The sequence below is a fragment of the Crinia signifera genome, chromosome 1, assembly GCF_055691185.1.
Source record: "Crinia signifera chromosome 1, ASM5569118v1, whole genome shotgun sequence".
Classification (NCBI taxonomy): domain Eukaryota; kingdom Metazoa; phylum Chordata; class Amphibia; order Anura; family Myobatrachidae; genus Crinia; species Crinia signifera.
The window spans coordinates 253,235,833-253,256,054 of NC_139217.1; the positions used below are offsets into that span (position 1 = coordinate 253,235,833).

At 41.8% G+C, this 20,222-nt stretch overlaps 1 protein-coding gene across 1 annotated transcript; it reads right to left on the reverse strand.

Annotated features, from left to right (window-relative positions):
- Positions 1-1,747: 1,747 nt before the first annotated feature.
- Positions 1,748-19,328, reverse strand: CILP2 (cartilage intermediate layer protein 2; the record flags this gene model as incomplete). Its single annotated transcript, XM_083179319.1, has 7 exons — positions 1,748-4,134; positions 4,221-4,378; positions 5,681-5,789; positions 7,400-7,672; positions 12,246-12,395; positions 13,682-13,861; positions 19,040-19,328. Coding segments are annotated over 7 exons (3,546 nt in total), but the record flags the coding sequence as incomplete, so codon positions are not given.
- Between the last annotated feature and the right edge of the window lie 894 nt (positions 19,329-20,222).

A 20,222-nucleotide genomic window follows, 5' to 3' on the forward strand; every position in this document is an offset into this window, starting at 1 on the left:
GGGATAGGTTGACATGGGTCAAGGTCGACATGGGTCATCGTCGACATGGGTCTAGGTTGATATGGGTTTAGGTCGACAGGACATTAGGTCGACAGTGTCTAGGTCGACAGTCAAAAGGTCGACATGGGGTTATTCACTGTTTTTTGAGCCGACCTGCCGACAGGCGGTATTTTATGCCCTACCATCCACTAGGGTGTGGTGGGAGAAAATAGTGTGCCGAGCGCAGCAAGACACTGTACCCGAAGCATTGCGAGCGAAGCGAGGGGATGCTGTGCATTGCAAACTGTGTGCATGTTGACTATGTCAACATTCGGGGAAAAACCCAATGCTTGTGTCGACCTAATGACCTGTCAACCTAAACCCATGTCCATCTAGAACAATGTCGACATTTCCCCATGTCGACCTAACGGTGTCGACCTAATGCTTGTCGACCAACATGCTGTAGACCAAATGATCCCAATCCTCCTCAGGAACCCTTTAACAGTATATGTATTATAGATCTCCTCAGTATCTAAAGTGAAATAATTAGCACCTGGCACACATGGTTCCCAAAAATGTGTCAGCCAGTAATGAATATACCTGCGCACTAATTAGGAGATCTGTAAAACATGCACTAGTAGAGGTCTAGAGTTGGCAAACACTGTTCTAGGAGTAAGTTTTAATTATTTAATTGAGCACATACTGTATTATGTAGATTGTCATGCAAACAGGGCCGGCACCACCACTAGGCAGCATTAGGCATCTGCCTAGGGCGCCCCGGGCACTGGAGGGCGGAAGTCAGGAGCAGGAGTCGCCCCCCCCCCCCCCCCGCATCAACCCCAACCCCCTTGCTGGAGCGAGTGAGCGGTGGGCCATGTTGGTGAGCAGCAACTCTCCTCCCCCTGGCGCCCCGTCTCCATCCCCGCCATGGAGCGATGACCCGGCATAAGGCATCATCCACCCGTGAATCCCCCCCCCCCTGTCCCTGTGGAGCGACGCAGTGGGTGAATGCCGGGCTGCCGCATTACCAATTACCACTACCCGGAGCTATGAGGCAGCGGCGGGGGCTGCAGCACCCCCACCGGTGGAGCAAGTGAGTGCCAGGGCACCCCCCTGCCTGGGGCACTCCAGTGCCTTGCACCGGCCCTGCATGCAAACCTTATTAGTGGTTGTGAAATAGAGGATTGCGTCTAACAGTAGAGTGGTGCCAGCAACTGTAATGCTGATTTATTTGTAATATAATTGGCTCAAAACTGTGGAAAATATCGAAGGCTATAACCTTGACTGGCAGGATGCCCCCTGTTTCTTCATTCTGGTACATTTGTTTTTCTTATTTATGTCTGCCAGCAGAAAAACAATGTTCAGATAAAGTATATTCAGTTCTCACATTCTTCTACAGATCGGTTCTATGAAGTTTATGGTAATGGAGAAAAAGAGGTAGGGCCACAGAAGATGTATCAGTGGAGTAAAAACAGTAAATTCAGGACTGGTATGTCACATATAAGATTGCCTTGTTTTGTCCAAAGTTACCTTTCTGAAAGTATCTTAAAAGTAAATAACTTAGCACCTTCTTTGTGATCAGATATAAAGAGTTTGACTACTGATCAGGGTTCAGCACCTATTCACCTGAAAATAAAGGCTATTAATAATTAGACTTTCATAATTCATCTTTAGGTTTCACAGATTCCTTTCAAAGTATTTGAACAGTGGTAATAGGATGTTCTAGAACTTTTGTCCGGCTTATATATATATAAAATAATAAATGTCTTCACTTCTGTGGCAGTCGAGGTTTTCTCTGGTTGACAGAGTGTTTTCTGGTATTGTTAGAAGAGGAAGCACCTGTAAATGGATAAGGCACTATACGTGCGGGATTACCTCTTTGTTCATTCTCTTGCATACCACGACGTATATCACGAAGAGTTTCACCTGGGTTGTTAAGTAAACGTTGAAAGAAGCTTTCTTGTGTAACTGTTTTTTCCTGACAACGAAAAGTGAGTGCAATTCCTATGTGGGATTTCATTTCCCTGGAAAAGCCGTCTGAAGTGCCATCAAAACAACGCCCAATGGCAATTTCTTTTGCTAGCCTGGGATTCTGATCAGTAACTGTGTAAATTCCATAGTTGTGTCCTAGTGGGTCAACAGGAGCCAACATATTAAATGCCCCAGTGTCATTCCCTAATGCAAGTGGTGGGTGGTGGCTGAGATAGTCTTCCAGAAGCCTGTTGACTTCTGTGACACGACAGCTGCCTTGAGGAGTCACAATAACTTGAGTGCGATCCACCATATTTTGGTCATATAGCATTCCACTGCACTTGAACTCCAGACATGCTGCAGAACTGCTTTCCACTTTCAAATCTCTTACACTCCGGGTGTCACGCAATCCATATAGGAGACCCACAGTCTTTGGGTGACTTCCTCCAATATTTCTTGACCTAACCATATATTCCTGTTGGCCCTGTATCCGAATCTTAATATAACATGCCCGGAACTCTTGTGGGTTTGGCCACCAAGATAGATAGCCACCGATCCAGGAGGTCAAGTCTGTCTCATCAAATGGCACAACATTGAACTCATATTTGTCTTCTTCTGCTCTATAAAAACGAAAATGATTTTCTGAGATTGTGGCTTCTTCACATCCTCGCAAGTTTCGGTATGCATATATTGGACCACTGGTCTCCTCAACATTGTTTGGGTTTGGTTTAGCAAGGTTAATTTTAAAAGCTGTCTTTTTACCAGCTGAGTTTTCATGATCAGTTCGTTGATAGTTGAGTTTAGATAAATAAGGTTGAGAAACTCCAACAACATTTGGATTTAGTTTGGGGTAAGAGGAAGCTGCTTCAAGTTCCTCACCACCCATTATAGCAGTGACATATGCAGAGTAAGCATCCGGCTGCTTAGCATCACAGAAAGCAGGAAGGCACGCTCCATTCCTTCCCGTAATCACACTGTCAAATCTACCCCAAGCTCTAGGGTTAGATGAAAATCCTTGCATAGGCTCTAGATTTATAAGAGTTACTACTACTCCTTCTAGTTGTTCATATGGCATGAACTTCTCATTCATATACGCTCGTACCTTAACAAAGCATCGCCTGAACTCTGGCACATCCAGGTTGAAAAGTCTTCTCTCCCTTATTTCCAACTGTCCTATTAGAAAGGACCTCTCTTCCCTTCTTTTCCTTTTGGCCTGCCCTGTCATTTGAAAACTACTTTCTTCTTCCCAGAGTCCAGTCTGTGGGTTTAAAGACCAAAGTTTAATTTCATTGCGATGCTGGGGCATCTTAATTTGATCTGCATCCAGTCGCACCTCTACTTTCCCAGTCTGAAGCCAGGAATTAGTATCTTTTTCTCTGAAGTCCACAGCAAACATTCCATATGTCCTGAGTGGAGAAATATCTCCATCTCTGTTGACAAAGTTAAGATCACTTGAAGCAGCAGAAGCAGTGCTGATGTTCCTAGGGTCAAGGAAGGTTAAACTGGCCTTAACTGTACCACTGTAGGATTCTCCATTCATTTTGGTGAAGGAGTTTGGTGGTATTACAATCTCACCAATTGGATCTTCTCCAAGCATTTCTCCAAGAGAAATCACATTTGATAGTGTAGGATTGAGATCAATTGGGTCTTTTTTTCTCATTACTTTCACATCATGATAGACTGTATTCCCCTTTGGATCAAAAGGAATAACTTTTATAGTCTCAATAAACTTATCTCTATGATCTACAAATGTGACCACCAATCTTTTGGTCCCAACTGGTACTTCCAGCGTAAAATCTCCTTTGTAACCTGTAAATCCCATATTATGCCCATTCATGAAGATTTTGCCAAACTGAAGTGGCTCCTCTGTGTCATATGCAGTCACGCGTCCACGAACTAAAACTTTATGCTGGATACATCGGGCACAACCACACTCTACGACAACCATGACTGGTAGAGTGTATCCTGGACACTTCACATCCTGTAGTTTCATTTGCTTGACCCCACAACAGTAGTCTACTTCATCTTTACAATGGAGATCAGAGTTTAGATGATATACACACTGTGTATTAGGACACTTGCCTACATTGTAGTAAAAAGAACCAGATTCAGTTTGAAAACAGTCCGTTGGTAGCTTGATAAAATGTTCATGGGGTGACTTATCACAATGGGATTCTCCTTTACCTTTAGTGAAAAGAAACCATAATCAATAAAAGTCATTAAGGAATGTAAAAAAAATAAAGATTTGCAGCTTTTCATTGTTTTGTTACCTATGACTATTAACTGGGATATAGAGGACCTGATGACTCCCAATCCATTTCTGGCTTTGCATTGATATCTCCCAGCTTGTGATGCTTTAATATTTTGTAGAGTTAAACTTTTGTTATACTTGAAATTGTGTTTGTCCAGCAATGTACCATTGTGATACCTGTAAGAGAAAGGAGAAATGTGTGAGTAATGAATGGTTCAGTCAACTTTCCAACATGTATTCAGTAAGGTGTAAAGACAGAGGTCTTGATGGTTAATCACAAGGCGTAAGTATCCAGATCTATGACGAATATCATCTATATATTTGTCTAGTGTCCGTTTCTGTGTCTCCAAAACGCGGCCATCTGTTGGCAGCGAGTAAAACTACATCTATTTCTCTCTCACACATGCACAAACACAGAGGCAATCACAAGGTAGCAGACTAGCTTTCGAAGCATTTGCTTTGAGCGGGCTTACTAGTAGCTGCATATGTTTGCGGTCAAAGTTTGACACAATAACTATGACTTGTTGCAAATATTCATAGATCTCTAATACTGTATGGCCAGTGGTGTTAGAAGAGGGCATGGAGGGAGGGAACCTGGTTGATCAAAATGCTAGCACAGTGACAGAAGCCGCCCCATTTCTGGCCATGCGTGAGGGGGAAACAGAGTAAGCACCGGCTGTTACCACCCCATCAGCACTGGTCGGGTATATATTTGGTCCACATATGCAGGAATTTTTGTCCAAAGTGAGCTATAACAATGCATTTGCCTATGCAAATCACTGCATGCATAAAAACTTGATATTACCTGAAAAGAGGTGGATATATTGGTTAATAACTAACAGAAAAAAGTTAATTTCTCTCATTTTCATTTAATACACAATTAAGGGAAATCCTTGTGTTTGCATGCAATACAAATGTTGGTACTTGTTTAGTTTCACAGCGACATTTCCCAGTAAATCGTATGCAAATCGCATGCATACATTTTGTATACGATTCAATCTGCGATGCGATTTAACACACCCCCACTATCCACGTCAGACCAAAGCGTGGCGAGCGCAGCGTGCCCTGCGAGGGGACGAGGTACGAATACTCCCGACCTGTTCATACCCCCACAAATCACATCGGCGTGGAGTTGTTTTTATAAAGTGTGGCGAGCAGCAAGCAACCGAGTGCAAAGCGTGGCGATCACAGCGAGCCACACGAGGGTCCATTTAAAACAAGCCCGAAGTGTGGCGAGGGGCCGCAGAATACATGGCAAGTAATCCATGGCCGCTCGCCACGCTTCGGGCTCGTTTTCCGCATCCCCTCTAAATCGTATTGCGGATTGAAATCGTATGCAAATTGAGTGTGATATTTGCATACGATTTGCATGCGATTTGCATACGATGCGATCTGCTGGGGAGTGCCGCCATGAAACTAAACAAGTAACCAAATATTATATACTGTATATCATATCCACTAAACTATTTTATTGCTTACCAGTAATACTGGGAGGGAACTGGATTCCCAGTAGCCTCACAGCACAGGGTCACCTTTTGTCCTTCTCTTCTGATTTTGGAATAGGGATGCTGCACCATGTAAGGTTTTTCTGACAAAGTATAAAAGCAACCATTGTATAATCAGAATTCTGATACAACCACAAGACCCGTAAATATAAAGTAGGGTGACAGAAGTCATCGCTGCGCCTTCTTACATTTGCTGATTTAGGGCTGTGGTATAAGATACAGGACCAACTCTTGTCCCTGTTCCCTCCCTACTAGTCCAACTTTTAGTCACTGCATTACTCATGTCACCCTGATATTTATTTGTTTTTTGCAGTCTGGGCAGTGCCACTTAGTACACTTAACTATGCAGAATTCTCCAAATCATTACCCATTGGAGTATTTGAGGAACACTGGTTTAAATAAACTAACTATCCTGTCACATGACTTTGTTAACCAAGGATAAGGCTCTTATACATTTGTGCAAAGGTTTTAATGGAATTTTCAAGGCAGTATTTGAAGGGAGAAACAGTGGAGTGGAACTTCATCAATTAAAACACTCTTAAAAATGACACATTGGCCCTTATTCTGATTGAGTCGGACGGCTGTGTGTTCGGATGGACGGCCGATGTATTGTGTTTGCGCATGTGCAGAGGCGTTTCTGCGAATGCCGCGCACGTCCGAATACGGTGTGAATTCCGTACAAAAAATGATCAGTTGGAACAATCCGAACAGGGGGTTGAGAGGGGCGTGAAGGGCTGTTTGGGCTCATTACCATATGCATACGCCAAGTGTTTCATGGACGTTCCCATGAAACCGCTGGGCGTACATATGGTAATCCGGCCGTGACGCCAGCTGCCTGCCCATATCCCTGCGTTCGCACAGAGAAATGTCCGAGTGGTCTGGAGCACTCGGAGCTGTCTGACCGCTCGGTCCATCATTCGATGGTCGGCAACCATTGGAGGATGGGGGAGGTTCCCACAGATGGTGTGAGCGATCCGTACAGTAGGCAGGGCTAAGAACACTCAGTGGCCGTCCGAAAATACGCACCCATCTGAGTCAACTACAATAAGGCCCATTGTTCAGTATTGTTTTGTGCTATAGCTAGAAGGCTGCAAAATACTTAGATTTGGAATACACAGTAATTTACTGTAATTATACTCCTTTCAGACCGCAATTGCCAGATCGCACCGAGATCGGGATACAGGTCCGTCCAGGTAGTGACCTCGCATTTATGGTCTTGCAGCGACCTGGCTTATTACCGGGGGGGAGGATGCCGTGCATGGAGCTGATGATGTCTCAAGCGCTTCCGCCTCCATATAGTGTGAACGGAGCCTAGGTCACTTGACCCGAGTTTCCCATTCACACTGCACAGTAACCTGGGTCACAGACGTGTTCAATCCTGGTCATGACCAGAGTTGAAATGCCAGGTTGCTTGACCCGGGAAATGTAGCTGTGGCGCTTTCACAACGCATATCAACCTGGGATAACATGGCAATAATCCGGCTTGATTTGGAGGTCTGAAAGGGGTATAATTGTGCTAATTATTATTAACCACATGTTCTTGGTCTGTATATTATATTTGCACTATACTGTGTTTCATCATTCAACGGTTTACTTCACACAACAATCATAAATCACACATTTCTATGGTGTTATTAAGAAACAAAATCGATGTACACCTTATTCATGTAGCCATAATGCATAGTTTACCTACCCAATTGCTTCAAAAAGGCCTCAAAATAGGAGATGTTGGAGTCATTCTTAGTGCTTTGCAAGGTTAACGGAGAGAATCCATCTGTTATCACTGTGATGTTTGTGGTAACTTCTGTGCAGAAACCTTTTAAGCTGAGTATACCATGCCGATCTGTTGCACCCACAATCTTGTCATTTATAAACACTTTGGCATTCTGCTGAACATACCCATGTGTGCTTTGAACTTTGCCCATCAAAGTGTGACCGACACACGTGCAGCCAATACACAGTGCTCCTTTGATTTTTATTTATCAAAATCAATGCAAAGATGGAATCCAGGGGCAGAAAACAAATGAAAAAGAACATCAGATTTGCAGTTATATACAACATAAACTTAACATTTCACATTTCTACAATGTTAAACGAAGATAAATAGAAAATGTGGATAGAGTAAGATAAAATGATCTGATAGGCAGCCATTTGCAGATAGGTCACATGTATACATTAATGACATAGGGCCTAATTCACATCTGATCACTACATTTCACAAGCCCTGCTAAGCCACTTGCAGGTTTGCAAAAGACAGGCTTTCACTCTGACAGGGTGGCATAAAACAGATTGCAGGGTTATCTTTCTAAAAAATGGGCACAGTGACGGGGGCTCACTGTGTACCCCAAATTGATCATTTACCTTTGTGTGGTAAGAAATAGGGAATTATTTTTCAATCATTTAAAACAAATACACTAGTAATCAATGATATCAGTCACATTTTTTTATTTTTGAAAATAATTATTTTGAAACATTATCCACTTAACTATTTTCTTTTTCCAAAAACAGAAATTGTCATTTTGTTATGACTGACTTAGGTTAAGGACATTTATTTAAAGTGAATCCAATATACATTTATTTAAAAAAAAAAAGGTACTTGTTTCCTAGCATGGCACCCCGATTGTGATTGTACTATATCTTATACAATCGCATCGCATGGCATGCAATATAGCGGTGCGATGCGATGCAATCGTATACGATTTTTGATTTTACAAGCACCCTGATGGGTCCTTACTATGTGAAATGGCCCCCCATAGTCAACGCCACCCCCACAAACAACGCCAACCCGAAGCACCTTTTCCTACCCCCTCTATCCATGTCGGCGTGGAGCTGATTTTAGACAGTGTGGCGAGCGCAGGGAGCCACGGTGCTCGAAGCGTGGCGAGCGCAGCGAGCCCCACGAGGGGACACTGATTACTTTACATGTATTCCATGTATTGTGCCTTCGCTCACCATGCTTCGGGCTCGTATTCCGCGTCTCCTTGCGGGGCTCGCTGCGCTCGCCACGCTTCGGGCTCGGTGGCTCGCTTGCCTCGCCACACTGTCTAGAATCAACTACACGCCGACGTGGATAGTGGCGGTATGAAAAGGTCGGAGGACACGTACCACTGCCCCTCGCGGGCTCGCTGCGCTCGACACGCTTCGGGTTGGCGTTGATCCTGGGGGTGGCGTTGACTATGGGGGGCCTTTTCACATTGTAAGGACCCATCAGGGTGCTTGTACAATCAAAAATCGTATGCGATGCGATGCAATATTTTATTGTACAACATTGCGTCGCTTCGCATACCATTGTATACCTTAATTAGTGTTATGGTATTAAATTGTACTTTTTTTTAAACATCAGAACAAACATTAATGATCTGAACAACACTACAATCATGGCCAGTTTGCCGGCACCTGATCATCTCTGCAGCCTCCAGGTGCTCCAAAGGGAAGGTGAGGGCTGCTTTTTTTACATTTTCCCAGCCACTGCTAAAGTCATGTATACATATTAACTAAGAATGACAGCTTACAGGGGCATTATGTGCATGTCCTACCCGTTCATACTTCATTTAAGACAGTATGTGAAACAGTGGAAATATTTTGCAATTACAAGTGGCACGTGCCTAATGGAAAATTCGCTATTGTCTCGCTCCGCACTACTGAGATGGGCAGAGCTGCAGAAATGAGAATGGCGGGCAGCAATTAGAAAATATCAAAGAAAGTAAGTATGGTGGCTGCAGAGACTTGTGTGGGCTGGGGTCGGAGTCTGCAGGGATTCATTCATGTTGTCTGAGATATTATATATGTGCACTATTTTAACAACATTCTGCAGCTGGGTCTAGAGAGATACAAGGTAGAATGATGCTACGTGGGATGGAGTGCACAACAGAATGGGGAAAGGGGAGCAAAGCACCACAAGGCCACACCCTTCCATAAGACCCTGCGACTTATACAACAAGGCCATGTTTGTGTTTTATGTGCACGCTCAAAATCTCTCACATGGGGAAGGGAACCAGACCAAATCTTGCCTAGGGAACCAAAATGGGCAAAGCCATTTCTGGCATCCCCTTAAGGAAACATGGTTATATGCTTACTAACCTGCGGTACTCAAAGCCAGGTATGTTCAACGGTTTTGACTATTTGATTTAAAATGGCAACAGAAAAAATGTACAGGTTTTTCTTTTCCCGCCTTCTGTTGTTATCCATCTATCAAAATAGCTGTTTGTTAGGAAATCTACTGCATGGCCTCTGTATGACCACTATGAGGTTCTGCTTTACCATCTTCTAAGAAAACAATAGTCCAAATTATGGCAGCCTTTAAGGGCTTCATTTTTCCTTGTTCCTATCAGCTTCCTTTATACAGAGGGGCAGAGCTCCAGCTCTCTGACCCTTAATAATACAAATTTAAAATTGAATTAGTAACCACAAAATAGAGGTGTACATATACATTAAACATAATTATTGTGGATGTGGCTTTTCTTTGTATGTAGTCTACACTACAAAACATGGTCACAGGTACCAAATGGAAGAAAACAGGTTTGTGATGATAGGTTGACAGTGTCTAGGTTGATAGTAAATAGGCTGACACCATCTGGTTGACAGGATCAAAGGGGTTGACAGGCATGACAGACATGACACTAGTGAAATGAATTGGCGAGGGAACATGTCTCCACTTATTGTGGTGACATATTATGAAAGATCCAAAATAACGTCCCCAAATCTTTTTTTTAAACAGTGTGGACCGTTGTCATGTTGACCTTTTGTCCCTGTCAATCTTACTTACTGTCTACATATTACCTGTTGAACGTTTTGACCCTCCCATACAGCTAAATGTGAACAAGGGCAATTTATATTACCAATAGAGCTATTTTAAAGGGGGATTTGTGTGATTGATCTATTTAATTATACCTGTATGTACCGTGGAGCAGCTGGAAATGACCATAGTCCAGTTTAAACACATAATAAGATCTATATGATTATTGGAATTGCACAATCTTTCATTCACCAATTATCGGGTCACAAGTTATTCTAAAGCCCTGTACACACACATCGATTTGCTTTTGATTCGATGTTAGATTCGATTTTCTATTAGATTTGGCATTAGATCTTCCCATTACATTTTGCATTAGATCTGTATTTTGCATTCGATTCGATTTCAATTTCACAGTGTAGGCACAATGTACTCATTTGATTTACTGGATCGAATTCGAGATTTCCTTGGCTGCACAGTCTATTTTTCTTTTTGATTTTGAGAAAACGGGAGCGCGCATCGAATCGAATGCAGATCGAAAGTGTCCTAAAAACCATTCGATGTGGATTCGATTTTGCTTCTATAAGCAAAATCGAATTGAAAACCGGGAAAAATCTAAGCGTGTGTACACAGCTTCAGAATCTTATTTGTTATATGCGCCTTAACATTTATAGGGAGACCTAGAAGAAGGCAGAAGCCGAAACGCGTTGGAGGATATACACTACTACCACATCTATACCTGTTAGCAACCAAGCTAGCAGCATCTGGAAGGATCCCACGTCGAAGCGGCCGGTGGGTGCACACACCGCCACGCAGCGGAGACCTGAGCGAAACTGAAGGATACCAAGTGTACCGGCAGTGGTGAGTATCGGAAGGAGGGTGAGCCAGGCAGGTCATACAGGGTCTTGTAAAGGAGACCGAACGGTCACCGTGAAGGATCTCCATCCAGAAACAGTGAGCCGCTCCATCTCCAGACAGGGAGCAGCGTCTGCCTCACTGCAGCCCGGTCAGCCGCGTTACGCACGGACCTGCCGGTGCCACGTAGTAGACGGGCGCAGCACCCAAGTCCAGGACCCTGCGATCCCAAGCCACCTCCCAAACGAGAAAAACCGCGACCGAACACGAACGCCAATCTACAGGTACCAGCATTAACCGGTAACTCAGTGACAGGAGGAATACAAATAGCGGGACGCCGCTTGACATTGTTCTAAAGCACAGACTAAGTACAAACACACCTTTTTTTCTTACCAAGGAACCCTGAATTTACTGCAATTATTGCAAAATATTGTGACAACTGTGTACACACCGTCCAATTTATTGGACAGATAACTGACGACACACTTGTGTTGATTTTTTCTGAATTTTTTTTCATTTTCATTTTTTTTGATTGATTTTTTTCATTTTTTCTTTTCTTGTATTTATTCACCACGAGCAATTGTAAGAACCTTGAAGGAATACAATATTTCTGTCTTTCAAGTCAGGCGTTTGTTTTGAAAAGGTCTATTGCCGCATACACATTTTCTATTAATTACAAATAAAGAACAACAATTTATTCATTTTAAAACAGACTGTAGAATTTTCATTAACGGAGCGCAGCACCACAAAATTATTCTCATATCTTGCCCATTTCTTAAACGGGATTAGTCACCCGTTTAGGTGCAGCTGCTAGTTAAAGATTATCAAAAAGATAGATTCAGTGCGCAGGTAAAAACCCCTCGTTCTCTAATATATGATTCAGTTTATTATCAAAAGGTTGTCATACTATACAGAATATTTATTGTCATTGTGTATATATTTACGGTTTTACCTTTACATGGAGATTTCCCACACTTTTGAATTTGGAAAGAACGTCCCGAACAAGGAATCCCTTTACTGGAACATGTGCGGCGACGGACACTTTCACCTCCTGTACAAGTTTTTGTGCAAGGCCCCCAGGCACTCCATGCAGACCATTTTCCTATAAAGCACAGTGAGCAGATTATATAATAAAAAGTTAAAGAACATTTTCAGTCTAAATATTACACTAATATCCATAATGTAATTTAAATTTCCCTGTCCAGTGAAAAGAATACTTAAGAGTTTGTCAATATACAGAGAATACAGAGAGATAGGACATAGAGTCACTTAGCCCCTCTAGTCTGTGCTAATCACACATATCACACACACACACACACACACACACACACACACACACACACATTAGGGATGTTTTGGTGCCAATTATCCTACCATCATATTTTTGGATTGTGGGAGGAAAGTGGAGTACCTGGAGATAAGAAAGGGAGGATATTCCACGCCATATAGTTAGGGCCATGGTGGGGATCAATGTCATGACCTCGGTGCTGTAAGACAGCATTGCTAACCATTACACCATACTACTGTCAGTATTTTCTGTATAGGTACTGGCTAAACATTATCGGTAAAAAAATACATAATTCGAAAAGCAATTACTTATTTGCATAAAGCACACAGCTTTGTAAAAAAAATAGCAACAGTTTGCACCATTTGGGAAAATTGTTTAAGGTGTGTTTGAGTAAGATCAGAGAACTTTTTTGTTACTGCTCTTCAAAACTGGAACCACTGACAAGCAGCAATCAAAGCGGTTAGTGTGGACCTGTGGGTAAAGGGTATGGGTCATGGGGTCGACAGCACGAAGGTCGTCATGCATCAAGGTCGTCATTAGGTCAACACATGCATTAGGTCAACATGGGTCCCTGATGGGATGAGTAGAAAGGAGGAAAGCTGTCAGCAACAAATTGAAAAAGAGCTATTGGGAAAAGGGGAAAGAGCAGTAACAGAGCTAGTGCCAAACTGATGCTGGAAGTTTGTGCTGTCACGTTTATATGTGGAAAAAGTTCAGGCATACATCTTGTTCTAAAGCTTCTTTACACACTGGGTGTCACTGGGTGACACGTGTCATTAACGACCCCTTCCGTTATCTGTGCATGTACAGATGAGGGAGCTGATCATTAACAATGGCCCCCTACACCCTCATCCTCCTGTCGCTCATCGCACACCAGCGTTGACAAGTGTGTATGCACTTTCCAATGCCGGCACCCCAACTGACGGTGAGTCCTGACCAGCAATGTTTGGCAGTGCTTTAGGTAATGTAGCAGTTGGTGTGAATTTTGGACTATGCCCCCACCTCTGGAATGTAACTCATAATTAATGAGTTACATTCATTATTTTTCACAACTGCATCTAGTAATCACTATGTATTACTCAGGCTCTTGTATTTCTCACCAATGCATGGACGGGTAATGCAGACCCTTCGCTCTATAGCCTGGCCAATACATCTTTCTAGGCTCAATGTGCTTTGAGGTTTTACACTAGTGCAGGTGCGCCGTCTGATCTGGATGCCTCTTGCTCCGCAACTTTCTGAACAGGCGCTCCATGGTGACCAATGAGACCAGTACAATGATTCTGAAAATATATAGGGTTACATAGAAACAGGGTTACACAGAATTTAATGACAAATAAAAACCACATGGCCCATTAAGTAACGCCCTTTAGGGTTATGTCAGGTCATTTGATTTTGGTCACTTGATCAGGCCCTCTGTGTTGTCAGTTTGATGTAAAATCCCTCCAACATGAATTACACATGAAAGAGAAATGGTATAAAATAGTGAGTACTTTCAACTGTATAAACACATTATACACCCAGAGTATTTTATTTCCTTAGATAATTGTGAAAGGTGTTATTGTATTTCATCTTTAAAAACCTCTTACTCTGCGCTATTTGTGACATAGGGCTGACATGGATGAATGACACAATGATATGTATGGACAAAAATATATATATATAAAATGTATTCTATAAAACCGGTTTCAATACAATTAAAATTCGAATTACATCAAATTAGGACCAAATTAAATAACTTTGATTCTATTTGATAAGAGATATGGATTAATACATTTTCATGTGGCAAAATGTATTATTTGTGCAGTCCCTCCATTATAAGCTTGCAATCGGGGATAAACACTAATCTGCTCTCAAAAACAGGGTCCTCATTAATATACAGATGCGTTTTGCTCCTTACCTTGGGGAGCTTTATCAAAGAGTGAGTTGTTATCCAGTTTTGACCCTTTTTATTCCACCAGAATGCATATTATTGGTTGGACCTCATTTATGGTAATTGTTCACACCTGTTGTCCGTACCAATTCACTTTGTGTCTTGAAAGCCTCTCTTGTCATTTATGCACTAAAACTTTAAACTTTCAGATAATGGAGGGACATATATTATCATCATTCTGTCACATGGAAGCATCATCATGGCCATACAATAGAATGACCTGCATACCACATGATCGTATGCAGGTTGTAATAGCGATCGAACAAGTGATCATATGTGCTTTAAAATCAAATACGATCTGCTTACGACCGCAAGCAAAGCCAACAGAATGTACGTGCAGCACGTATGACCTAAAAATCGACCTCTCGACATAGCCAAATATTATGTTGACTTTCCTCCCGTAGGGGAGAAAGGAATATTAGCTTGTTTGCACTGACATTATTCATGTCTCAAAGGCCCGTATTCAATGCGGCCGGTGAGGGGGTTAAACAGTGGAGATCCTCGCTGTTTAACCCCCTCACCGGCCGCTCACCCTATTCTATGTGCCGGGGAAAACCTCACTGCCACAGGACGGCGAGGATTCCCCCAAACAGCGAGGCTCGTGGCTAGTGCAGGGAGCCTGCTGCATTAGCCGTGGGTCTCGTTGTTTCTGCGGCCGCATACACCGATTCCCACTCACTCCAAAAACGGAGCGAGGAGGAATCTGCGTATGCAGGGGGTCAGTTGAACACTGACAGCGAGAAGGCAGCCCTGCTCGCTGTCACAGCTCGCCCCCGGCATTGAATATACCCCAAAGTATCATTCAGTACACTCCTGTGCATTGATATAAAAAAGGGTACTCATATAGCTGCACAAATAATATTTACATTTTTTCACATGAAAATTCATCAATCGACCTCTCTTATCAAATAAAATCATAGTTATTTAACTGGGTCATAATTTGATGTTATTCGAATTTTAATTGTATTGAGACGGGTCTTATTGCATAAATGTTATATATATACATTTTGTTCATACATATCATTGTGTCATTCATCCATGTCAGCCCTACAGTATGTCACAAATAGCGCACAAGAGTATAAGTTTTTATAGATATTACTTCAAGCGATCTGGGCATGCCACCACATGCATACCAATCGTTTTCTGCAGCGGGTTTAGTAAATCTAAATTTTTGGATTGAACAGATGAAACATTACAAATTATTAGCGCCTGATTTATTGGGGGTATTTGTTATTATATTTCATATATATTTTTGATCCATCCCTGCATTTATTTATCCCCTGTGTACTTTTTTTATTATTACTATTACTATTATACTTTATTTTTATGGCGCCATGGCGCCACAAGGGGTCCGCAGCGCCTGACAATGCTTAAATAAGCAAAAATAAATAAATAAATAAATAAATAATGAATTGCAGTACAAGGCAATTTAGGACAAGGACATAGCAATAAAGACAGGCAAATAAAGACAGTTCCATCAGGGGACAGGACACTGAAGCAATTATTAGGGTGGCAGAGATACAGTATATATGAGCACACGAGGAGAGAGGGCCCTGCTGGTGAAAGGGGAGGTGCAGACAGATAGGAGTGACACAGCAGGGGTAGAAGTGAGCATAAACAGAAGATTACTTGACTTCCCATTAACAACTAAAAATAAGGCCCATACACACTAAGCGACTTTGAGCTGAAAGCAGCTGTTTACTCGTTTGTGCGGCTTTCAGCTGGAAAGCCGCCCAGTGTGAATGGGGCAGCAATGAGCAGAGATGCGCCCTCCTGCATCATCGCCGGCCACTGCCACTAATCTGCTGGTATCGCCAGCAGATGAGTGGCGGAGTGGACAGCCTTCCATAGCGTCCTGCTATAGAAAGTCATCAACCCCCGCGGGAAAATCAGCGTGTACTGTATGTACTGAGCTTTTTTCAGCCCAGCGAATTTCCCCATCATTGTTATCTATAAACACTGGGGCATAAATGCCCAGTGTGTATGGACCTGTACAGTACAGGATTAGGGATTGCCAGGACTTGTGTTTAAACGCTCAGCACAGGACTCCAATTTATTTATTTGTACATTTCTTATTTAACATATGGCTTGTGTTCTATTTTATGCTTAGGGTGCTCATTTATCTGAACACATCAGCATGCAGAACACACATCGGAAGATGCACACATGATAAATATGGATTTACATGCATATGTTTAGTTTGACATAACTCAACATAAGGTACAAAAGGCCAAATAAGTCTGAAAGAGATCACCACGTGGCTGGAACCCTGGATAAATAATAATAATAATAATAATAATAATAGTAATAATAATAATATGTATCATGATTAGGGAACAGCTAAGTTGTCAAACTGAAGAGCCAATATAACTCTTGAGAGTAGTGACAGAGAGCACTTATTTATGGCAAATGCTGGAGGACTGGGATCTGTTTGATTCCTGGATTTGTCCATCCATCTGCCCTTTGGTATGTTGGATGGTGTATGTTGGTTGAAGTTGGTGTCTTGACTGGTGAAACACCACAAACAGGACTTGTGACCATTTAGATACTATCCACATTGGAGTCTTGGATGCAACCCATAAGAAGTTTTTTATAAGTGGTCCTCCATAGGACTCAGGGCTAGACAAATGAAAGCTTGCAAAGAGATAAATTAATACAAATTAATCAGCTCCTAAAATTTAGAAGATGAACTAAGCATTGTAGAAAGATATAGTACCAGCCAATCAGCTCCTTACAGGTTGTGTTTGAAAAATGACAGAAGCTGATTGGTTGGTAGCCTATCTATCTCCGCTTTATCACTCCCCCAAGGCTTAGTGCATCTTCCTCACAGCCTGTAAAATGACAGTTAGGAGTGGATTGGTTGGTGCTTTATCTATTTCAGGCTTTGGTAAATCTATCCCTGAGGTGGTATAGTTGTGTTAAATGTAAATTTATGACCCTCCAATATATTATACATGTGTTTGGGGTAAGTTTATGACCCCTCTTTCTGTGGCATAATGGTTATTGAATATTATAGTTGTACTTTCCCTCTGATGGAACTGCCCTTCTCTAAGTGGATAAACCAGATGTGTACCTGGATGTCTGCTAGCTAAATATTTTATCTGCTATTCATTTTTGTTTCTGTTGGATAGCTTGGGCCACATTCCTGTGCATCTAGCTACAAGCAATGAAATGATTATACTTAAACTGTCTTTCAGATTTCCAATGGACAAGGATCTGTGAATGATTTAAAATGTCCATTTTCGTGATCTGCATGGACAAAACTCACAGTTCCAAACACCAGGAGGGTGTCTTGCATTTATCTCCCAGTGGATAACTCTGTTTTATCTGGTGTCCTATTTTTACTACACAGATTGATATTGCTCTAAGAATAACAATTGCTTTTTAGCTTTGCAAAGCTGTGTTATATAATATAAATGCTGATATTTACTGTAGTTACACTCATATATTTTACATTTCTTTTTTAAAGAGTAACCACTTAATACCCCTTTCACATCACAATGGCAGGTGGGACCTGTGTTTAACACTTTCACGCTAAACCCCGGTCGCCCATTAGGCGAACCAGGTTTAACCCTTCTTATATCCTTGAGTTGCCGGGTTGGTTGACCCGGTTTATTGGGTTTGGTGCTTTCGACCAGGCATCAACCCAACAATAACCTTAACTTTATTAGAATTGGACAATTTATTTATTTATAAGAAGCATCCATTTAAAGCTTTTTACGTATTCACCATAATTCCACCCTGCCTCCTCTCGGCATACCGGAATGGACCTAACCCATTATATTTTCCCCTAGCAAGTCCATATCTTTTCTCCCTCAATAACATTCTTCTTGTGGACCGGTTTGACCAACCCTGTACTAAGGTGTCTATGTAATAAGCCTTGGAGAGAGATAAAGTGGACATGTAACATGGCAGGTAGGAGCTGATTGGTTGGCACTTTAACTCAGTCCACTTTATCTCTTGCCAAGGGTTAGGAAATAGGCCCCCTCTTTCTCTTTCACCTTATTTCTCTGCACTTTCAGAAATCTCCCCACTAATCTCTTTGACTCTCTGCTCACCAGAAACCTAGCCTTACTGCTCTTCCTTCAACAATCCTTCTCTCCACTAACCAGACTCTCATCTTTCTTCCTCCCAGCTTGCTGCATAGATCATCTGACTTCTTATGGGACTTCACTTGGTGGGTGTTTTTTTTTAACACAGATCATAAATGTAACTACATCACTGAAAGCCCACATGCTTGCGGTCACATCTTATCAAGGGATTAAATTTATTCAATTTTGTAAATGCTCCCTGTGCTTTCTAATTTGTGTGTACCACCCATAGTAATGTACTCTCTTACAGTATTACTCAGCTGTTTTTTAAGTTTTTTTTCCATCCTTGACCAATGACCATTTGAATATAATAATATAGCTAACAAAGATAACTAAACATGGAAATCAGAATATCTAATTTAAAAGTATTAAACATTCCTTCAAATGAATCTCTCAAGTCAAATATAGTCATTGGTTTAAAATGAACTATTACTTACCGGGTGGGCATTGAAACCTAACATGGTAGTTAGAACAGTTTTGGCCTTTCCGCTGCTCCTTGTTGATGCACCAGAAGCCTTTTTCAGGATTAGAGTGCACAAACTCCTTTCTGTCCTTTGGGGTGGCCCATTCTGTGGTTCTGGCCTCAAGAGCTATAGGACGGAGGCACAAGCGATGCGGATAATAGAATCGAATGGCCTCTACAGTTTCATAGTCTCCACCACCTCCTGGATGGTCTACATTAAACCAAGACGTCCACTGTGTAACAACTGAAGATATGAGATAATGAAATCATAGGAATTGTTAGATCAAATGTAAGATACTCTGATGTGTATGAACACATTTATTTATTGAAGAATTGGGAACCAAGTTCCCAAATCATTAAATTTCAGATTGCCGAAGCTGCACAAACAATAAAATGGAAACAGTGAAATAAATAATTTGAAGGCAGAAAAGAACCAGTCTGCCCCTCTAGTCTGCCTCTTTTTATAACCATATTGTTACTTTAAAACCTATTTGATCCTTATTTCTTTGTAAGGATATCATTATCATTCTATAACATGCATATTTAAATTCTACCACCTCTGTGGGAAGACTATTCCACTAGCCTTTCTGTGAAGGATTTTTTCCTCAGGTTTCCCCTAAACCTTCCTCCTTCCTGTTTCAGTGCATGGCCTCATGTTCTGATACTTGGACCTTGTTAAAACCTTTCATATATTAGAAAGTTTCTATCATGTTCCCCTTTGCCTTCTCTGCTCCTAACTTTACATATTGACATTTTTTGTATCGGGCTAAGTTTTGTGATGTACCTGTAGGCCATGCACCGCTTTAGTTGCCCTTCTTTGTATCATCGTTAATGTATTTATATAATCCTGAAGATATGGCCTCCAGAACTGGACACAGTATTCTAGATGAGGTCGTACCAATGATCTATACTTTGACATTATTCCCTATAAGCTGTGGCAGGGCCGTTTTGGGGGGCTAATTAGAGACCCCCAAGCAAGTCTATTACCCACGATCAGCATTCACTGGGAATAGGATATCGGAGATAGTCTTTTAAACTATGGCCACTTTAAGTTTGTAGCCAAAATTTCTGAAATCACGCTGCACAAACTTGGAACCTATGACATAATTGGATAAAACTTTGACTCTATTACATAACCCTATTACATAAGCCACTTA